This window comes from Rhincodon typus, chromosome 6, assembly GCF_021869965.1.
Source record: "Rhincodon typus isolate 14 chromosome 6, sRhiTyp1.1, whole genome shotgun sequence".
Classification (NCBI taxonomy): domain Eukaryota; kingdom Metazoa; phylum Chordata; class Chondrichthyes; order Orectolobiformes; family Rhincodontidae; genus Rhincodon; species Rhincodon typus.
In genome coordinates, this window is record NC_063337.1 from 38,610,974 (window position 1) to 38,632,024 (window position 21,051).

General features: G+C 37.7%; 1 protein-coding gene across 2 annotated transcripts in view; it reads left to right on the forward strand.

The window, feature by feature from the left end:
• The window catches only part of xpo4 (exportin 4), a 121,451-nt gene extending 108,362 nt beyond the window's left edge, over positions 1 to 13,089 (forward strand). For both annotated transcript variants that reach the window (XM_048597559.1, XM_048597560.1), the window contains exons 18-23: positions 3,104 to 3,284; positions 5,607 to 5,725; positions 6,052 to 6,182; positions 6,797 to 6,914; positions 8,756 to 8,848; positions 8,981 to 13,089. In XM_048597559.1, the coding sequence (XP_048453516.1) occupies positions 3,104 to 3,284; positions 5,607 to 5,725; positions 6,052 to 6,182; positions 6,797 to 6,914; positions 8,756 to 8,848; positions 8,981 to 9,178 (840 nt within the window). In that variant the 3' untranslated portion in view covers positions 9,179 to 13,089. The remainder of the gene's footprint in view (positions 1 to 3,103; positions 3,285 to 5,606; positions 5,726 to 6,051; positions 6,183 to 6,796; positions 6,915 to 8,755; positions 8,849 to 8,980) is intronic.
• The last annotated feature ends 7,962 nt before the right edge of the window (positions 13,090 to 21,051 follow it).

Below are 21,051 nucleotides of genomic sequence, written 5' to 3' on the forward strand. Positions count from 1 at the left end.
AGATGTTCACCTGCACATCTGCTAATGTGGTATACTGCATCCGCTGTTCCCGTTGTGGCCTCCTCTACATTGGGGAAATCAAGCGGAGGCTTGGGGACCGCTTTGCAGAACACCTACGCTCGGTTTGCACTAAACAACTGCACCTCCCAGTCGCAAACCATTTCAACTCCCCCTCCCATTCCTCAGACGACATGTCCATCCTGGGCCTCCTGCAGTGCCACAACGATGCCGCCCGAAGGTTGCAGGAACAGCAACTCATATTCCACTTGGGAACCCTGCAGCCCAATGGTATCAATGTGGACTTCACAAGCTTCAAAATCTCCCTTCCCCCTACCGCATCCCAAAACCAGCCCAGCTCGTGCCCGCCTCCCTAACCTGTCCTTCCTCCCACCTATCCCCTCCTCCCACCTCAAGTCCCACCCCCATTTCCTACCTACTATCTCATCCGCCCTCTTGACCTGTCCATCCTCCCTGGACTGACCTATCTCCTCCCTACCTCCCCACCCACACTCACCTTTACTGGCTCCATCCCCGCCTCTTTGGCCTGTCTGTCTCCTCTCCACCTATCTTCTCCTCTATCCATCTTCTATCCGCCTCCCCCTCTCTCCCTATTTATTTCAGAACCCCCTTCCCCTTCCCCATTTCTGAAGAAGGGTCTAGGCCCGAAACGTCAGCCTTCCTGCTCCTCTGATGCTGCTTGGCCTGCTGTGTTCATGCAGCTCTACACCTTGTATATCCCTAATAAATTAACACCTTATTTGTTAGGGAAAGTATCACATCCCAGTCGAATCTTGAATACTTGCAAGCTAAATGTATTCAAATGAGAAATCATCTTCTTGCACAAAGACCTCAAGATTCTCAAAAGGACAAAGATCTCTTCTCTACTTGTGAAGATCGCAAGACAAGCCTACACGTGAATGCTTCAGTTGGTTTTTAATATTGAATATATTCAGCACTAATCCCTGAAGTGATATTTTTTAAATGCAAATGTGTCAGAGTGTTGTTAAAACCAATCCAGTGGAGTTGATCAAGCAAAGAAGTGGCTATCCCAAAAACAGATAGGGACTTCTTCATGCAATCTGCAGAGACAAATAAGGAGATATTCTTCCATCCTCCAGATACCCAGTGAATCCATAGAAGCAACTGCTGAAATTTGCCCAGTTTCTTTGCAACTTGACTTGGCAGAATGTGAATTAACTCATTAAAACATATAGGTTAAACTATACTGAGAATACGGCAGAAATTTTCTTATTGGTCAGACACCATCTTGTTTAATGTTTCTGAGGTTACAAAGAAAGTGGACAAGGAAGGTTCTATGGATTTTATCTGCCCAAGGGCATTTAGTAAGGTTTCACTGAAGAAATTATTTGCCAAAATTGGAGTACATGAATGTTGCCATCTAGAAAGATAGAGTAGCAGATACATGGGAACATCACTGCCTGAAAGTTCACTATCCTGACTTGGACATATATTAAATGAAACAAAGTACTGAGGATGTACAGAAGATTTGAAACAAACAGAAATTGCTGGAGTAATTCAGCAAGTCTACCTGTGGAGAGGAAGCAGCATTAACATTTTGAATCCATTGACCCTTTAGAAATATATTGCTGTTCCTTCACTGTTAGTAGGTCAAAATCCTAGAACTCACTCCCTAACAGTATGGGTGTATCCATATGGACTCTGCAGTTCAAGAAGCAGCTCCCACTGATGTTCCCTCTGAATTTATTTTCATCTGAGGTCCATGCGGGGCAGTGTCTTTGAGAAGCAGGAGCAAATGCAACTGCGCAGTCACAGGCATTGCTCACTTTCTAAACAGCAACTAGGGATGGAAATAAATGCTGGGCTAGGTAGTAAAACCCACGTCCCTGTATGAATAAAATAACTGAAGGTAATCTTTTGGTTTGGGTTAGAAATTGTTTGGTGACAGAGGACAAGGTTAAAAGATTTGCAGGATGTGACAATGATGTTTTCAAACCTAGTGCCTAGAAAAATGAGAAGAACACATGTGGGAACACCACCATCAGCAAATTCTCTTCCAAGCACATCCCATCCTTCACTGTCACTGGTTAAGATACTGGAAATCCATGACAGCACTGCAAGTGTACCTATGCTTTATGGACTACAGCAGTTCAAGGACAAGTGGATGCCAGTGCTTTTGACATCGCTTGAATGAATTAAGAGGGGAAAATAAGCTCTGGCTTTGTCTGCTTTTTGCATGTACTGGCTAATCGCCTGCAAAAACTGATGAAAAATAAACATAATTGAATGTAAGAATTCATAGGAAGAAATTAATGTTAAAATTGTCTTCGCTTGAAAAGTATTACATGTTTTGTTTTCTAATAAGCAGAAATGCTTTAATTTTGCCAAAATTTCTTTCCTTTAGTTCAGTAGTTCTTCGCTACAAAAAGTGTGAAGTTGCATCACTCTTGTTGCTGGATCAGGAGGTTCTAGGTTCAAATTTCAAACTTGGAGTTTTATCATCACTAATGCTCTGTTGCACTGTTAAAAGATATGTTGCAATATCAGGTGTCATTTTTCCAAGCATGCACATAATAGATCCACTGATACTTTTTAATTAGCAGTAGGGGAACTTCCCTGGTGTCCTGATTAAATGGAAATCGTAACCAATACCAAAACAGTCTGTTCACCTACCTCATTTGTGGAATCTTGCTGTACTGTTTCACTTATCTACAGAATAGTGACATCATTCAAGTTATTCATTGGCAGTTACTGCAAAACATTTTGCAGTGACCTGAGAATGTAAAAGTTGTTAGATAAATGAGTTTTCTTTTGTTAACAATCACTACAAATTACACTGCATCATATCCAAAAAAATGGGATAAGCCTTTATTTGTAATTGCCTAAAGTGTTGGAATATTTTACACACATTTCACATTTTAAAATACAAATATAAGTAATTGCACAAAAGTTATGTATGTTTGTGACAATGTGGACTCACCTGCTTATCTCTATAGATTTATCAACTTCATTGCCATGAGTTTCTCTTACAACAGGGAGCAAAGTCCAGTGCTTATTTGGAATGCAGGTTTACATTAAGTTTTATAAGCATTCCAAAAGTCTAACATTATGTTTTAATTTTCAGTCAAAAGCCATGAAGTTGTATGAAGCTTGTCTGACACTACTACAAGTTTACTCTAAGAACAGCTTAGGCAGGAAAAGGACTGATGTGGCAGCGGAAGAAGAACAGTATCAAGACTTGTTGCTCATTATGGAACTTCTGACTAATCTCCTATCAAAGGAGTTTATAGACTTCAGTGACACAGGTATGCATTAACTGTTGTGTACGGTGATGTCAGTTAACAATACCATTGTACAATATGATTTGTGCATTATTGGAGATTTTTCACGTTGTAAGGAACCACACGTTTTTCCTTTTTTGGACTATAAACTGGAATGGAAGTTGGGCTTCTGTGTAGCTGAAGTACCAGGAGAAGTTTTCAACTTGGAACAATTAGGTGATCATATTTTTAGCTGTACGAGACAATGCTGCTTTTCAGAGCTGTGAGTCAATACTTTGACTGTTTTACTTCCATTCACTTCCTCCCTCCTCATCATCTGAGGCCCCGGACACCCCTTTAAGTCAAGCAGCGTTGTTCCTGCATTTTATTCAGTACAATGAATACTAATTGTATTCATTGCTCACGATGCGCTCCCCTGTACATTGGATGACCACTTTGCACAATACCTATGTTTTGTTGTAAAATAACCGTGACCTTGCGTGTTCCCATGCCAACGTCTCTGTCTCAGGCCTACTGCAGTGTTCCAGCAAAGCTCAACACAAGCTGAAGGAACAACAACTTGTCTTGTGCTTAGGTACCTTTATAGCCTTCAGGACTCAGCATCGAATTTTGGTTTCAGAGCATGAACACCACCTTCCTTATCTATTACCTACAGTGTATCTTCACAATCCCAGTCCTGTCATGAAATGGGTTGCTATCAGCACAGCCCAGCCATTTTCAACTACTTATAGCTCCCATCATCTATATGGCATCTCCTTCCCTGGCATACTATCCCATTTGACTGCCTACTCCTTTCCCTCCCTCCCCATCCCCCTCGTCCTCTCTCCTTCTTTCCCCCGCTCCCGATCCCCCTCGTCCTCTCTCTCTTCTTCACCCCCCCACCGTCCCCTCCCCCTCTCTTCACCGCCCCCATCCCCTCCCCTCTCTCCCCGTCCTCTCCCCGTCTCTTCCCCACCACCACCACCACCTCCCCCCACGCCACCCCCCATCCCAGCCCCCATCCCACCTGTCCCAGAAATCAGAAACAACTGAGAGATAATTTAACCCACCCTTGAGCTTTGGAAATTTGTTTCCTCTATCTTTATTTTTCCACCCGTAATGTGTATCAAGCAATTTTGTTTGCCTTAATCATGAGTATGTGTGTCAATTTGGAGCTTTTAAAGGGGCATCGTTTAAGTCACATATCTGGAATCCTTTCCTTTCTCTGCCATTTGTTAAAATTAGGTGTGTTCCAATAAATGAAGTTACTTTCTGTTAATGGTATAGCAATTCATCAGGCAAATTGGTCATCTTGGTGGTCTAAATGGGATTTTGTGCCTTTTATGATGATGCCTTATGTGACAGTGGGGCACAATTATCAGTACACTTCACAGTTAAGTCGTGACAGCATACAAAGAATTTCTAACTAATGTATATCACATGTAAATTATGACAGCTGTTGACACTGTAAAGTTATGAAAAAGCTCACTAACAGTACTAAATTTATCCCTTTGATGCATTTGTATTCTGGGGCACCTTGATTCATACTACAATGAACCGCTGTGTTTATTAGGACTGAAATTAACACAGAATATAGCACTTAGTGTAGTAAGAACTGGTGCAAAGCATTAAAGCACCAAAATGCTGTGGTACTAAATAGTAGGATCTGAATTTGGGTTCACCATCGCTCAAGTTACTCCCGCCTGCTGTGCCACTTGGGGAAAAGCGGAGAAAATAAATTGTTGCCAGTCTCCTGTTGCCACGGTATTAGAACTAATTTTAGATTAACAGATGGTAGATTGGGAACAGAGCCACCCACTCCCCCTTTGATTCACACTGTTGCAGCTTGTCATGCACAATTCACGAAGCTATTGTGAGCCTGCAGGGCATTGATTCTTATTTTTTGCTTCTCCAAGTGATATCGTGTTTTGCTGTAATTCTCCAGTGCAGTTAATGTTGGAATGGCAGGACGCATGTAAACTTTAACACTTGGATAAATTAGATGGAGAAATGTTTTTGGTTTTTTGATCAGACCTGAGAAGTAATTATGATCTTTGTTAAACTGACATTTTTCCTTGAAATATCAAATCAGCCTTTTTTTCAAAGAAAAGGGGTAATAGAGAAGTTGAACTAAGTTTGCTTTGTAATTGATCGATGAATAACAACACAAATTCTGTAAAGTTTATTTCAGTCTTTAAGCAAGTCATGTCACTGTACAAAATGATAGCAAACAGTATTCTTCCAGCTTTTTAGAACTGAAATGTTACATGCAAGCTTATGATGCCTCATCCAGCCTACTAATGCATCATGTACTCCAGTTACTGTTGATCACTTAATAAGCGCTCGTGTAAACTATTTCCTGTATAGATGAAGTATTCCGTGGCCAAGAACCTGGACAGCCTGGAAACAGATCAGTGTCAGCTGCTGATGTAGTCCTTTATGGAGTGAATATTGTACTGCCACTTATGTCACAAGACTTGCTAAAGGTAAAGTGTTTTTTTAAACATGCCAAACAAGTGAAAAATAAAGAAAAGCGATTCCTTTTCTACTTCCTATCACCAGAAACAGGAACAAGGTTGTTATTAGTGACTTGACTTGTCAGAGTGCAGAACAAAATAAATCAATAGAACTATATGCCTTGTTTGAGTAATTGCAGAATTTAAAATCACCAGGTCATGAAATTGTACGGACATTTGGAGATGGATATAATTGGCAATTACACTTCTGGGTGTATGTCGTGTCTTTTTGCCAAATTTATTGGATGTGTATTAAATTAGATGCATATTTTCAAAAATGTTTTTTGTCATACTAGTTCCCATCATTGTGTAACCAGTATTACAAATTAATCACCTTCATCTGTGAGATATTTCCTGAGAAAATACCGCAACTTCCTGAAGAACTTTTTAAAAGTCTTATGTACTCTTTGGAATTGGGGATGACTTCGTATCCTTTTACTGTCATTGGAATATCTGATTTATGGGAATTATAACACTGACATCAAATGTTTGGTTTGTATCTTGGAATGATGAATTTGTGTTGTGTATGAACAATCTCAGACTTTTCTCTCCAGAAACTAAAAGAGGAGTTGCACATTTAATACTCCATAAGTAACCATTAGTAATTTTGCTCATATTATTGCTAAGGTCCAGTCTTCATTTTGGGATAAATATAGAAAGCGTTGCATACTTCTGCAGTGTCTTTGACATTTAACCTTTAATCTTCAGTAATTTACTGAATTTCTGTGAAACTGCTGTTCTTTTTAATAGGACAATAGAAACTAGGTGATGGTTATTTGGCTTCTTGATTGACATTGTGGATTCCTTTTAGTATTGAATAGATATGAGCAGAATTTATTCTATAATCCTCTAAACTCCGGAAATCAATTTGTATATCTTTGTTATTGCAATTTTGACACTTTATGACTTATTTCTAATACATTTTGTTCATTTATAGAATAGATCCCAACTGAATTGTTCTCTCAAATCCTGTTTTCTTTAAACTTTGTGCATGAGCATTTGTGTGGGCGTTCTGTGTCTTTCCTTAACGATTTCCTTTAGAATGACATCTGAGGTTTCCCAACTATGTTTAGAAGCCCTCACACCATTGGCTGAAACATGTGCCAAGGCCCAAGAGGCTGAATCACCACTTTTTGCTGCAACCAGACATTTCCTTAAGGTACAGTTTACATTGGTGAAATGCCATCAACTAATACTTTTGACCACATTTTGTGTGGCTATGGTCTAACTTGTTCAGGGAGTATGGGCAATTAAAACAGAAAATGGCTGGCTATCTTTAGGCTAATGGTGAGTTAGGTGGTCGGCAGCAAGGAAAAGAAGCTCCATTTGAAATGGGTGCAGCTGCTGCAGGCTCTATGCACTTGGGGCTCAGAAGTCCTGGGAGCCAGAAAGTACAACTAAGTGTTTTATTAGCATCTGTGAAGAAAAAAATCAAGAGTTAATGTTTCCGGTCCGGTGACCCTTTCTCAGAAGGGTCTGAGGAAGGATCACTAGACCCGAAATGTTAACTCTGATTTCTTTCTTCACAGATGCTGCCAGGCCTGCTGAGCTTTTCCAACAACTTCTGTTTTTGTTCCTGATTTACAGCATCTGCAGTTCTTTCGGTTTTTATTCAGTGTTTTATTAAGTCTTTAGAGCTGTCTCAAGCTGTGGGGGCCCAAAAGACGCTAGTGAGCCATTAAAAATTCAGTGTACCTGAGAATGGAAGTAAAGGAAGCCCAGGAGCAATGGTTGCTTGATGTGGCTGAGAAATGTTGGAGCTCAGGAAAACCCAGGATAATACCAGTTTGGTGAAGCTAGCTGTCTAAAGAAAGGCTGGAATTGTGCCTGTGAATAGATGCTGGAGTGCAGTCTCCAGAATCCAGTGCAGCACAGTCTTGGGAAAGAGAAGTGAATTGCCAGATGTGACCAATCTCGGAGGCATTTGTGACAGAGGAGCTTTTCACAGCGTTTCAAAGTCAGATCTTCAGAAGTGAAGAAATAGAACCACTCATATAATTTTAATGTAACCTGCTAACCGGAGTAACCAACATCTGGAGGATTCTGAGAAATCTTTGGGATCTGTCTTTACTACATTTGCTATTTGATGTATCTTGTATAATGGTTGACCGCAGTTGACGACTGGGCAGCACAGAGGTTAACACTGCTGCCTCATAGCACCAGGGATCCAGGTTCAATTCCAGCCTCGGGTGACTGTCTGTATGGAGGTTGCACGTTCTCCTCGTGTCTGTGTGGGTTTTCTCCAGGTTCTCCGGTTTCCTCCCACAGATGTGCAAGATAGGTGGATTGGCCATGTTGAAATTACCCATAGTATTCAGGGATGTTTAGGATAACTGGATTAGGCAGAGTAGATGTCAGGTTATGGGATACAGTGGGGGGCTAGGTGGGATACTGTTTGGAGGGTCGGTGCAGACTCGAAGGGCCAAGTGGCCTCTTTGTGCTCTGTAGGGATTCTATGATTCTGAGTGAGTTAGCCTTATTTATTCCATGTTAATACTGGATGTTCAAGTACGTAGTATATATAGTTTTGCTATTCTAATTTTATGAATTTATTTTGTTAATTCAAACTGTGGAAATTTGTGGCTTTATTCTCTTAGTAAGTAGCTGAGATCACATTTTGTCTAAACAAAAACATTACTGGTCTCTATCCAGGCTGTAATATAAATTTGGTGGTCTCATCTGGGTCCATAACACATCTTCCTGTTTGAAGATGGGAAGAGGATGGAAGTATCTGTCTATTGCCTTTGCGTTTCAGATCTGATCTGAATTGTGCACTATTAGAATTATCTGACTTATCTATCTAATCTTTCCTCCTTTCATTTCTAAAGCCAAGATTAATATGATTTGTGGTGGTATATTAAAAAACAGGGACAAGTGCCTCGTAGCTTGCTGGGTTGGGTGCTGCACTTTTTCCTTCACAGCATACTAATGCACTGAACTTAACTCAATTATCTTCTTGTGTTGGAATGTATTTTCATTCTGTAGAGTTTGTCATTACAGCTCGTCTTTGACATGCTGGTATTGCAGAAGCACAATGCAGAACTCACTGATGCTGCAGGTGAAGCCTTCTACACATTAGTATGTCTGCATCAGGTAAATTGCTTAAACTCCTCTTCTGTTCCTTACCTTTCTTACAAATGAATTCATTTCAGATTCTGCAGCCTATATTTTCTAGTTTGCTTTTTCATGGAAATTGATCTTTCATTCCATGTATTGTTTCAATAGGCTGAATATTCAGAATTAGTTGAAACTCTACTATCAAGCCAGCAGGATCCAGTTATATATCAACGATTAGCAGATGCCTTCAACAGTCTTACTGGAAGCAGCACTCCCCCTACACTGGACCGCAAACAGAGAATGGCCTTTTTAAAAAGCCTTAAAGACTTTATGGCAAATGTTGGTGGTCTTCTATGTGTTAAATAGCCTTGAGCTGCAAAGTCCCTTGTTGAAAATGCACTGTAAAGCATGGAAATCAAAGCTGACTGAATTTTATACCTGTTTCAAGGCTGTTGCCTGCCATCTTGGATTTTAGACACTCAGGATATTTGGTCTAAGCCTACCACATTAAGACAGAAGGATGAACCCACCACTATTCAGTTGCCAGTATTTCTTAGCCATGATTTGTCATATAATCTAATTGTTTACTTAAAAAATGAAAAGTGTATTTTAAAGAATTCCAGCATATATGGATGAATGGGCACAGTGATGAATCCAGTGCCTTTTTCATGTCTGGTTTAAACCAGCTGCCCAATGGCCAGATAAACTGTCTTATTGTTTATATTTGAGCCCTTGCTTCGAGGGAATCACTGTAGACAAAATGCACAGCTATAAATGCTGTGGCTGAAATGAGCTTTATTTTTTTCCAGCGTATGAATTTATTTGTGACCTGAAGAAAACACCAAATTGTAGCGTTTGAATCTTGGTTTTATTTCCATATCAGGCAGTGATCACGTAGTACACAATACTTCAGATTCACTTTGTACTGCCTGCTATTGAGAATAAAGTATATATTTTTGCTTCCCAACCGTGAACTTTAGGAATTGTAACCAGCTGCCTTATTTTCTGTAAATACAAAAACTTTGTGTTTTGAAATACCTGAAACTGGATTGCCAAACTGGCAACTTTTGTGTTGTTTTTTTCTTGTAATTTTCTCTTCCTCTGAAAGGAAAAGTTTCTCATTGTTTGGTGTCAAAAGTAGTGTTAACATTTACATAAAAAATGGAAGTCGTCATTCTGGATACTAAAATTAAGTCATTTAAGTTCTACGTTAAGGCTTAAAGGGATTTAGTTATTAAACAAAAAGAAATTTTACACCTGAACTGTCACATTGCTAGGTTCTTGAGTCTGTTTAAGCAATAATGAATTCTAGGGTGTGAATTCTTCAATAATGCACACCAGGATAAACCGGGCATTAGTTTAAAAAAAAAACTCTTGTTCATGCTGTTGCATAGTCAATCAAACTTTTAACACTTTTAGAATAAATGTAAATAAGCTGTTGGGCATTTTGTTTGTGACAAATTCGCCTTGACTAGCCGTTGGACAACAAATCACTATAGATACGTAAGTAACTGCATATTATAATACTGCACAGTATATTCAGGACTCCGAAAATAAAATTAATCAGGATAAGAGAATTCTGGGTACGAACATGCAAGTTTTAAATATAGGGATGAAGTAAACAAAGCTTGTGGTCACACCATTTAAAAAGTAAAACAGAAAATGGACAGCAGGTTACTGAACATCTGAAAGAGAAAAATGGTAACATTTTGGATATGATCATTTCTAATGAAAGCTTCCATCCGAAATGTTCCCTTTTCCGTGTTGATTAACTTGCTGAGTATTTTCATTCTAGTATTGGTGATTTTTTTTTCTGTTCTCTCAAAAAGAAAGAGTATCCTTATTGATGAACTTGTACAGGTTGTATGTCGAAACTACTGAAAAAAATAATTGTACTTGGTTTAGTTTCTTTTGAGGCCAGCAAACCAGTTAAGTGAATTTTGTATGGATCTCACAACACACTCAATTTAAAATAAAATTAAAGTAGCTAATGGAATAGTTGCTGCATTTTTATTTTGTTTTGTTTTTCACTCCTAGAATATCAGACCTAATCTACTAAGGGAAAATATAGTACATTTTGAAATGTAGGCAGTGGTGTAGATCAGTTTTCTGTAGGAAACCAATTAATTTTCCTTTGTAGTATTTCCAAAACTCGAGTGCTCTTCAAAATATCCTGTTTTGTTTAAAGGTTCTTGTAGATGACCAATGGCATAATTCTGTTTGACTGCTCACCTTTCAAGGACTTCAAAACTCCATGTACAAAGTGAAGGTTATTATTTAACTGCAACATTTGAACCAGCATTCTTCATTATTTTCAGCTACTTTGTTTATTTTAAATTAAGTCTGTACCAATTCTGCAAGCTGGCCAGTAACATGGTTAAAGAATATGTCAGGAACCATATCAATACATAGCATTTCTTATTCAGATTATTAATATAGTATGCCCAGTTTGTACATCTGTTCTAAGAAAAGGTGAATATGCAAGCTTGAGATCAGCACCCTCTTTGTTCAATTTGAATTTAACATGCATATTTTATTCCAAATGCAAATGGTACGTATCAATCATTGCAATAATTTGTTCCTTTTCTTGAATAGTCACCATGGAAATTTGTGATAAATTTTTAAAAAGCTGTTAGAGGAACTCTGCATCTGTGGACAGAGAAGCAGAGTTAATATGTCTAATATGATTCTTCAGAACCCTGAAGTTCCCACTTCAGAAAATGAGTCATATTACACTCAAAACATTAACTGTTTCTCTCCCTCTGCAGATGCTGCCAGATCTGTTGAGTTTCTCCAGCACTTAGTCTTGGAGATTTGAAATTTAAAAACACAGTAATACTTAAATCAAGTTTGAAGGAGTTGCATGTGTACAAATTGTACCTTGTTGGAAGAAAACGCAAAGTTTCAACTAACTTAAGCACAAAATATAGCTTAAAATATTGCTTCACAAAAAATGATCATTGACTTTCCCTATTTTCCTAACCCATTCCCTTCATGTATGGTTCTGGCAAGTGTATTCTGATGCAGTTTACCCATCAAAAATGATTTCACTGGATTACAAGATGAGATGATCAGTACAATGAAATAATGAATCTTTGTCACCACATATGCTCTGTAGCAGAGTAGCACACCTTATACAAATTTCATGTTAGTGATAAGGCAACCTGGCTGTATGTCAGAATTGTTTGTACCACCAGACTATTGCAAATCCATTCTGAAGACCAAGATTCTTTTAGTGATGGAATTAGAATCTACTGTGATAAGTTAGGTACAGAAAAGTGGGGTGGTAGAGGAAGAGATGTATTGTACAGATTTACTCAGCAGTCACTTAATGTTGTATTGTGTTGGAATGTATGTTCAAAGGATGTTTGGATTCAACATAAGTAATTCTAAATCCATGAAAAGTTATATTGCCATTTTATCATGTTATTCAAATAGCTTCTATCCTACACAAAGTTAAACTGCTGAAAACTATTTTGTTGGCTAAACTAATCATCAAATTTTAAATTAAATTGCTAAAAGCCAAGTTGTGCTTAAACAATTAAAATTTGTATAATACTAAATTATAGATAAAGGACGAATGCCTATTCACTATTGGCTGTGATACTTTAAACATTTCTGAATAATGCCACATTTTAGTTGCAATTCCATGGTTTCAGTCCTTATTCTGACCAGGAATATCAAGGTCTGTTGAAGAAAAGTATTTAACTATGCTGTGAAATACTGCAGGTCAAGAAAATTGAAATACTCTATTGATTGCTGCCATGTGACAACTACTGTGACCTTTTTTAAAATTCATCTGGGATTTGTCTTGAATGAATCATAGCTTTTCTTGATGTGTAACCAGTTTGTGTGGTTATGCATTAGGTAACTGTGATGCATTTAAATGATTATTCTTCTGTTTTGTGCATTGTTTTGTACTTTTTGTGATTTATTTTGTCATGTTATATTACATCCCTAATGTGTGCAAGCACCATTTTATGTACATTATTTTATAGAAATTTTGATCATTTAATTTCTTTTTAATTGCACATAGAAGGAATTGTAAAGGTTTGAGGATATGTTTTGGGGCTGTCTCGCCTAAAATGTATCATGAGTGTTCTTATTAAAAAAATTTCATGTCTTGGTGCAGTTGAATTCAGTGAAATTCTGACTATTGCATAGTCTACCCTTCTTGCATAGTACAAGATACATTTTTAAACAGAAAATTACACATGGAATGTTTCTCTGTATATATGCAGTGACGACCAAATAAACTTTGGCTGCTGTTTAAATAATCTGTCACTAATAAAATTTGGTTTTATTTCCAGGTTTGCTCACACCACATCTAAACAATAAAAGGACTAAAAACACTTAATATATTCAGTACTTGTTCCAAGTATGTAATGTGCCACTAAGTATAGTTAACACTAAATTGAGGGTTAAAAAATCCTTTTATAATTAAGATGTGTTATTGGTGGAATTAGGAATACTGACTATTGTAAAGTAAAATATAATTTTTTGTAAAAATGTTTTGTTTTGCTGGTAGAAGTTTTGAAGTAACTTTTGAGATCTCAAGTTTCCATTCAGCACCCATTTACTATCAATTTTGTAATTGATTAATTCTTTTCAAAATTGTGTAAATTGATTCATGACTTTTGAATCTACATCATTGCCCATTGTGACTATCACCTGCCTAATTTCTTGAGTATGTATGAAGAGAAATCAAGTCTCTTTCAGCTTAGCGATTTCCTAAAATATACTAACTTTGCAGTGCTTAAAAGCCAGGAATGATTAATAAATTAGAATACCTTTTAGATCACAGTTATATTTCAAATTATTAGTGTTGGTCAGACAGTAATCCTAGGACTTGAAAGAGCGGTGATTTTCAAATCCACCATTTTCTAAGGAAGCACGATCTGTTACAGAAGTTTGTTTTTTCTTCCGTTGTGTGATGTGGATGTCTGGCCCAGCCAGCATTTTGTTGCCCATCCCTAATTGCCTTTGAACTGAGTAGCTTGTTAGGCGATTTTACGAGCACATTAGTGAATAAGATGGGCCATTATGGCAATGGATCGTGTTATCATGTTTACCAATACTGAAATAAGCTTTATATTTCAAATTTATTAATCAAGTTCAAGTGTTATCCTGTGTTTCTGGATTATTGGACCAGTGACATTACTACTACATCACCATGTATCCTCCTTTAAAGTACTCCTATTTTAATTTTAAATGGAACCACAAATTAAATACATACATTTTACTGGAGTTCCATCTGTCTTCTAATCACCTGATGTAATCCTGTTCATTTCAGACCATACTACATTTGTCAGTATTACCTATTATCCATCAACATTTCCTTGAAAAGCATGATGAGCAGAACAATATGATATTAAGTGTATACATGTGAATATTAACCTTTTGAAACAACTTGATCATCTTGTTCATCTCAAATGTGACTACTGTATTGTCAGCAATGACCTTTAAACTTTAAGTGTCAAACTGACAAAGCAGGGGCATGCTATACTGTGATCACTCGAATGAGTTAAAGTAAAAATGAGCTTATATTTATCTAGTGCCTTTCACATCCTCAGGATATCTCTCAACTGTTGTACAGCAATGAATTACTTCCAAAGTTTGTCATTGTTATAATGAAGATAAATACAGCAGCCAGTTTGCACACACATATGACTAGTTAATCCACTATAAAATGATGTTTGTTAAGGTAAAATGTTTCCAAGGACACCAAGAAAATTCCCCTGCTCTTTAAATAGTGTAGTGGCTCTTCTATCCTCCTGAGCTGGCAGCAGAGTTGCTCATTTTAATTTCTCATCCAAATGACAGCACCTCTGATAATACAGTAAACTGTGCCTTGTGTAGACCTTCTGTCTTGGGTGAGAATGCTGCTACTGAGTCAGGGCAATTTCTCTGACCCTTTTTAAGTTCTGTGTGGCAGAAATTTTAAAAAGTAGGAATTTGTCCTTGAGAATAATTGTTTTGCAGTTGTATAACTGGCCTTTAATGTCACCTAATTTTAATTTCCAAAGGTTTTATAAATCGTCTAATTTCAGCATGATTTTGCAATATTAAATATTTGATTAATTTTATTAAATACTATGGATGTTTTCCAATTCAATTGAAATATTCAGATAGGATTTTAATAATGCAATTTCAATTTACTTTTCTCCAAAAGCACTACTTTAATTGTTTAGAGTAACAATGGGCTATGTGGAGAGGGCCAGCAAACACATTTATGACCTAAAGAACTGACAGTTGTGTTGACTCAACAGTAATATTTTTCAACGTATTTTGCTTAACTTTTGAATAGAAAAATATTTAGTGAATGTTAGCAATAGATATTGTCAAGTGAGTAATTTGTAAATATTAATTAGCTGCCAGCTACTTCAGAAGTGATGAACCTGTCAAACAACATTCATCTGTTGCTGTAAATAAATATTTTTGTTTGCTTTATAAGAGACTTAATGAAGATACTGTTGACTTCATAGAAGAATTTTTTTTTTGAAGATTGCCGTCTAGACATTCATCCAAGTTACCGAATTTTAATTTTGTATTTTCCTTGACAAGTACATTGTTATTGATAATGATTACCTCAGCTACAGGTTGAGCACTAAATTAAAAACATCAGATTTAACCTGAAGCTGTTGTAAACCAGAGATATAGGAAATTTCCTATGTACTGAAAATAATTTTAAGTCTGAGTCCAGGAGTGAGGGGGATCCAAATATTGCTATGTTATATAAATTGTGATGTTTAATGGGCTGCTATTAATTTAAATTGAATGGAATGTGTGTAAATCTCCAGCTGTGTGTGTATGTTTTGAATCTATTGACCAAAACGTTGGAAGCTTTGATTTTTAATGTACATTGCGTATAGATTTTGGAAAAGAAGAAATCTTATCTTGGAAAAATATGTAATATAGTTAACTGAAGTTCTAAAAGAAGGAAGAAGTGAAAATTTACAGTGAGCAAAATTGAGAATTTCTTTGGACTTTGAGTAATTAGCGTTCTTCTAATGTATTTTAATAGCTCCTTGTATATAGTAATTGTACATCTGCATAAATTTTACACAAAGGAATGTCTTCAGCTGATGTTAGGTCTTCAATAACTTTTTTATTTTTGTACGGACTGGTCAGGCCAACATGTGTTCATCCCTAATTGCCATTGAAACAGAGTTGTTTATATTGCCATTTCAGAGGACAGTTAAGAATCAACTACTGGATTGCTTTGCATCTGGAGTCTTGTGTAGGACAGCCACATAAAGGAAAAATTTCCTTTCCTAAAGAATATTGGTTAACCAGATGGGTTTTTATTACAATTGATGATTGTTGTAATGGTTGCTATTACTGAGAGTAACTTTACGTTCCATACGTATGAATTGAACTTAAATTCCACCAGCTGCTGTGCTGAACATGAGCTCATGTTCTTGACCATTAGCCTGGGCATCAGGATTGCTAGTCCAGTGACATTGCTACAACATTTCATACTTCTCACAGTTGGTAGTGAAGTTGGCAGAGTTGTTACCACGTATGAAAAGGCAAAGAGGGAAACATTTTATGATATAGCATTCTTGGTGTAGAGCCTTCCATGATTGGAGCATTGGATTTAGTAATGAGTAATGGGTTGAATTTAATTAGTAACTTAATTGTGTGTGAACATTTACCAAATAGTGATCATAACATGTTCAAATTCAATGTAGCATTTGAAAGCAAAAGCATGAATCAGCTACTAGAATTTTAGATTTAGATAAGACTGAATTTAATGAGATGAGACAGACTGTCCACAGCAAACTGGGAAATCTGATAATGGGTGAAACAACTGAAGAACAGTGGAGGCTGTTTAAATAAGTATTTATTGAAATACACAATTAGAGCAATGTTGGCCCACTAAAGACTGAAAGTGGGGATGTAAATGTCCATGGGGAAATGGCAGAAATGTTGAATAATTACATTGCCTTTGTATTTACAGTAGAAAAAGAAAAGCTTGCCAGAAATCTCAAGGAAATTAATGGATCTGGAACAGGGACTGACTGAATAAAATTAACGTAAATAAAATGTCAGTTGTTAGGAAATTAATGGATTTAAAGAGTGACAAATCCTCGGGACCTAATGGTTTCCATCTGAGGGTGTTAAAGGAAGTAGGAGAGCACATTGTAGTCTCCCTAACTATAATCTTTTAGAGAATCCTCAATTCAGCAAGATTGGAAAATTGCAAGTCATTCTGTTTTTATTTAAAAAGGGTGAAAGTGGAAAACCAGAGAATTACATACCAGTTAGTCTAATGGACGGTGGAGCAATTGTTTGGGTCTATATTCAAGGGTAGGGCAACTAAGCATCTTGCAGATTTTCCGTTAATTGGGAAGAGCCAGCATGGATTCATGATAGGGTAGGTAATATCTGACAAACCTCACTTTTTAATTTTTTTTTGAAGAGGTGGTTAAGGCAGTGGACAGGGATGTTTATCTGAACTTCCAGAAGGCATTTGATAAAGTCCCACATACATGACTACTAAGGTATCACAGAATTGAGGGCAACTTACTGACAAGTAAGTTGAGTAGCAGGTGACAAATAGTAGGATAATGGGTAGGTATTCACTTTGGCAGGATGTGACCTGTGGTGTCCCACAGGAGCTGTAGGAGGGCATCAACTAGTCACATCTATTAATGACTTGGATAATGGCATGGAAAGTCATAAATCTAGATTTGCTGATGACACAAAGTTAGGTGGTATTGTGGACAGTGTAGATAACATAAAATTACAAAGAATATTGATAGACAAATTGAATGGGCAAAACTGGCAGACAGAGTTCAAAGTAAGTAAGTGTGAAAAAGAATTTATCAAGGTACTTTCTAGATGGTATGAAGTTAAATACAGTGTATGCCCAAAGACTTGGCAGTCCAGGTGATTAAATCTTTAAAATACCACATGCGAGTACAGAAAATAATCAAAATCAAAAGAACTGCAGTTGATGTAAATCAGAAACAAAAATAGAGATTGTTGGAAAAGCTGAGCAGGTCCGGCAGCATTTGTGATTAGAAATCGGCGTTAACGTTTTGGGTTGAGTGACCCTTCCTCAAAACTGAATCAAGGCAGCTAATGAATTGCTGGCCATTTTATCTAGATGACTAGAGTATAAGGGTGCAAAAGTTATGCTGCAGATTTACGAAACCCTGATTAGATCCCTCTTGGAGTACTGAGAACACACTTTAAAAAGGGTATATTGACCTTGGAGGGGCTACAGTGTAGGTTTACAAGAATTGTACCTGTTCTTCAGGGGTTAGGATATGAGGAGAGATTATACAAATTACACCTGTTTTCCCTAGAATATAGGTTAAGGAGTGATCTGATCGAAGTCTTCAAGATATTAACAGGAAAAGACAGGGTAAAGATAAACTATCTTCACAGGTTGGAGATTCTAGAACTGGTGGACATAGTCTGAGAATTAGGACTAAACCATTCAGAAGAGATGTTAGGAAGCACTTCTACACAAAGGGTGGTGGTTTGGAGCTCCCTTCCACAAACAGTAGTTGATGCTCAATCAGTTACTTTTAAATCTGAGTGAGAGAATTTTTTTTTAAGCAAAGGGATGAAGGGATATGGGCCAAAGACAGGTGTATATATAGTTAGGCCTTAGATCAGCCATAATTGCCACTGACTAGCAGAACAAGCTTGAAGTGCTGAATGGCCAATCTTGTTCCAACGGGTACAGATTGGGACTTGGATACATTTGAATGGTCTGAGCCATAAATCCAGCATGCTGAAATCTGCATCCTGATATACTGTCCTATTAATTGAACATTGAACAGTTATGCTCACTCATAAACTGTGCCCCTTTAATTGCATGAGGAATAAGAAGAAGCGGCAAGGTGGCTCAGTGATTAGCGCTGCTGCTTCAGTGCCAGGGGACCTGGGTTTGATTCCAGCCTTGGGTCCATGTGGAGTTTGCACATTCTCCCTGTGTCTGCATGGGTTATCACTGGGTGTTCCAGTTTCCTCCCACAGTCTAAAAATGTGCAGATTCAATGGATTAGCCATGCTAAATTGCCCTGTAGAGTTCAAGCATGTGCAGGCTCGATGGATTAGCCATGGGAAATGCAGGATTATAGGGATAGGGTGGTGGTGGGGGCTAGGTCTGGCTGGGATGGTCTTCAGAGGGTTGGTGCAGACTCATTGAGCTGAGCAGCCTCTATCTGCACTGTAGGGATTCTATGAATAGTGATTTTTTTTTCATTCCACTTCTTGGATTTTGTATTTTCATAGATCATACAGCAGAGGTCCTTTGGCCTATCAAGTCTGTACTGCTAAAGATACACTAAATCTGCAAATCCCACCTTCTAGCACTAGGCCCATAAACTTGAATGATATGATATTTCAAATGCTTTTCTAGTACTTGTTAAAGATTGTGAAGTTACCTGACTCGACAATCCTCCCAGAAAGTGCATTCCAGAACCCCATCACCCTGTAGGTGAAAGAAGTTTTCCTCAAATCGCCTCTAAACCTCCTGTCTTGCATCCTAAAATTATTCTCCGTTAGGGGAATGTCTGTTTTCTATTCACCATGTCCATGCCCCTCATGATCTTATACGCCTCAGTTTGGTCTGCCGCTCAACCTTCTCTGCATCCAAAGAAAACAGTCCCAACTTACCTAGTCTCTCCTCACAGATAAAGTGCTTCATCCCAGGCAATATTCTGGAGAATCTCCTCTGCAGCCTCTTCAGTGCAATCACATTCTTTCCTATACTGCAGAGATCAGAACTGCACACAGGCTCTTGCTGTGGCCTAACCAAAGTTATGTACAGCCACAACATAACGTTCCTGTTCTTATAATCTATGCTTCAACTGATAAAAGCAAGTGTCCCATATGCCTTGTCAACTACCCTATTGCCTGTCCTGCCAACTTCAGGGATTTATGGACAAACATCCCAAGATCCTGCTGTTCCTCTGAGTTTCCTAGTGTGCTGCCATTCATTGTGTACTCCCTTGTCTTGTTACTCCTTCCAAAGTGCATCACTTTGCACTTCTCAGGGTTAAATTCCATAAATTTGTTCTGAAACATTTGTTTCAAAAAGCAGCTACGATTTATACAGACATTTTCATGACTGTTTCAAAGGCACTTTACAAGTAGGCGTTTTTATTTTGTAATGTAGACAAGTTTAATTATTATAATATGAATAAAATGCATTTTTAAAAAATCAGGATTCAGCTGTTCGGACCAACGTGCTTAGACCTACATTTCCACTCCTTTTTAAAATTATTCATAGAATCTGTTTCCACCAATTTTTCAGATAGTGTATCTGGGGGGGGGGGGGGGCAGTGCGGGGGGAGAGTGGAATGTCTCAACTCTTCTTTAGATCTCTGAGAACTCAGCCTGGGAATGCTAATTAAGATGTTGCTATGGAGAATGCACCAAGAAACAATAATCCTACCCCCCACCCCAACTTTTAAATTTAAACCAAGCAAATTCAACACTAGTTGAAGCATTGCCATAGGAAATTCACTAGGGCACAGTGGACTTCCAATGTTTTGTTTTGTTGCAAAGGTGCAATGTCTGAACTGTTCCAATCACAATCTGCTTGTCAAACAATCAGCACCTTTATCTCATGCATATAAATTGTTGTCATCTTTGAAATGTAGTCTTGCATCCATCTGAGTACAAGATGAAATGCTTTGACATCATGGCTGTTTGTTGTTCAGTATTGCTCATGTTCTGTACTACCAAGCAACTAAATGTAGACAATGAGACAGCCAATATTCACACAGCAGACTCCCATGAATAACAAGTGAAAATGATAATAGGAGATCTGTCTATGATTTTGGTTGAGGGATAAATATCGGTGAGGACACTGCCCTTCTTTGAAATAGTGCCATCGAATCTTTTACATCCATGTGCAAGCAGACCTTTTCAGGACTGTTTGTACATTTTAAGTTCCCAGCTTAGCGTCTCATCTGAAAGACCATATCTCTGTCCGTTTAGTGGTCCTTCAGAACTGAATACAAACCTATTCAGTCAACCATGCTGCTTCCGGTATCATATCTGGGTATTGCTTTTGCCTGCAAAGTATTTATCCTGATTGCTCCATTTGCTTTTTTTAAGAAGATTAACTGTAAAAACTAACATTTGGACTAAAGTGCCTTCCTTGCTTTTTTTCACTTAATATTGAAATTATTTTTATATTTCTTAAGCAATACAGTATTATCCTACTGGTATCTTCACATCTCCTCATAACTGTTTCCTGTCTTTGCTAT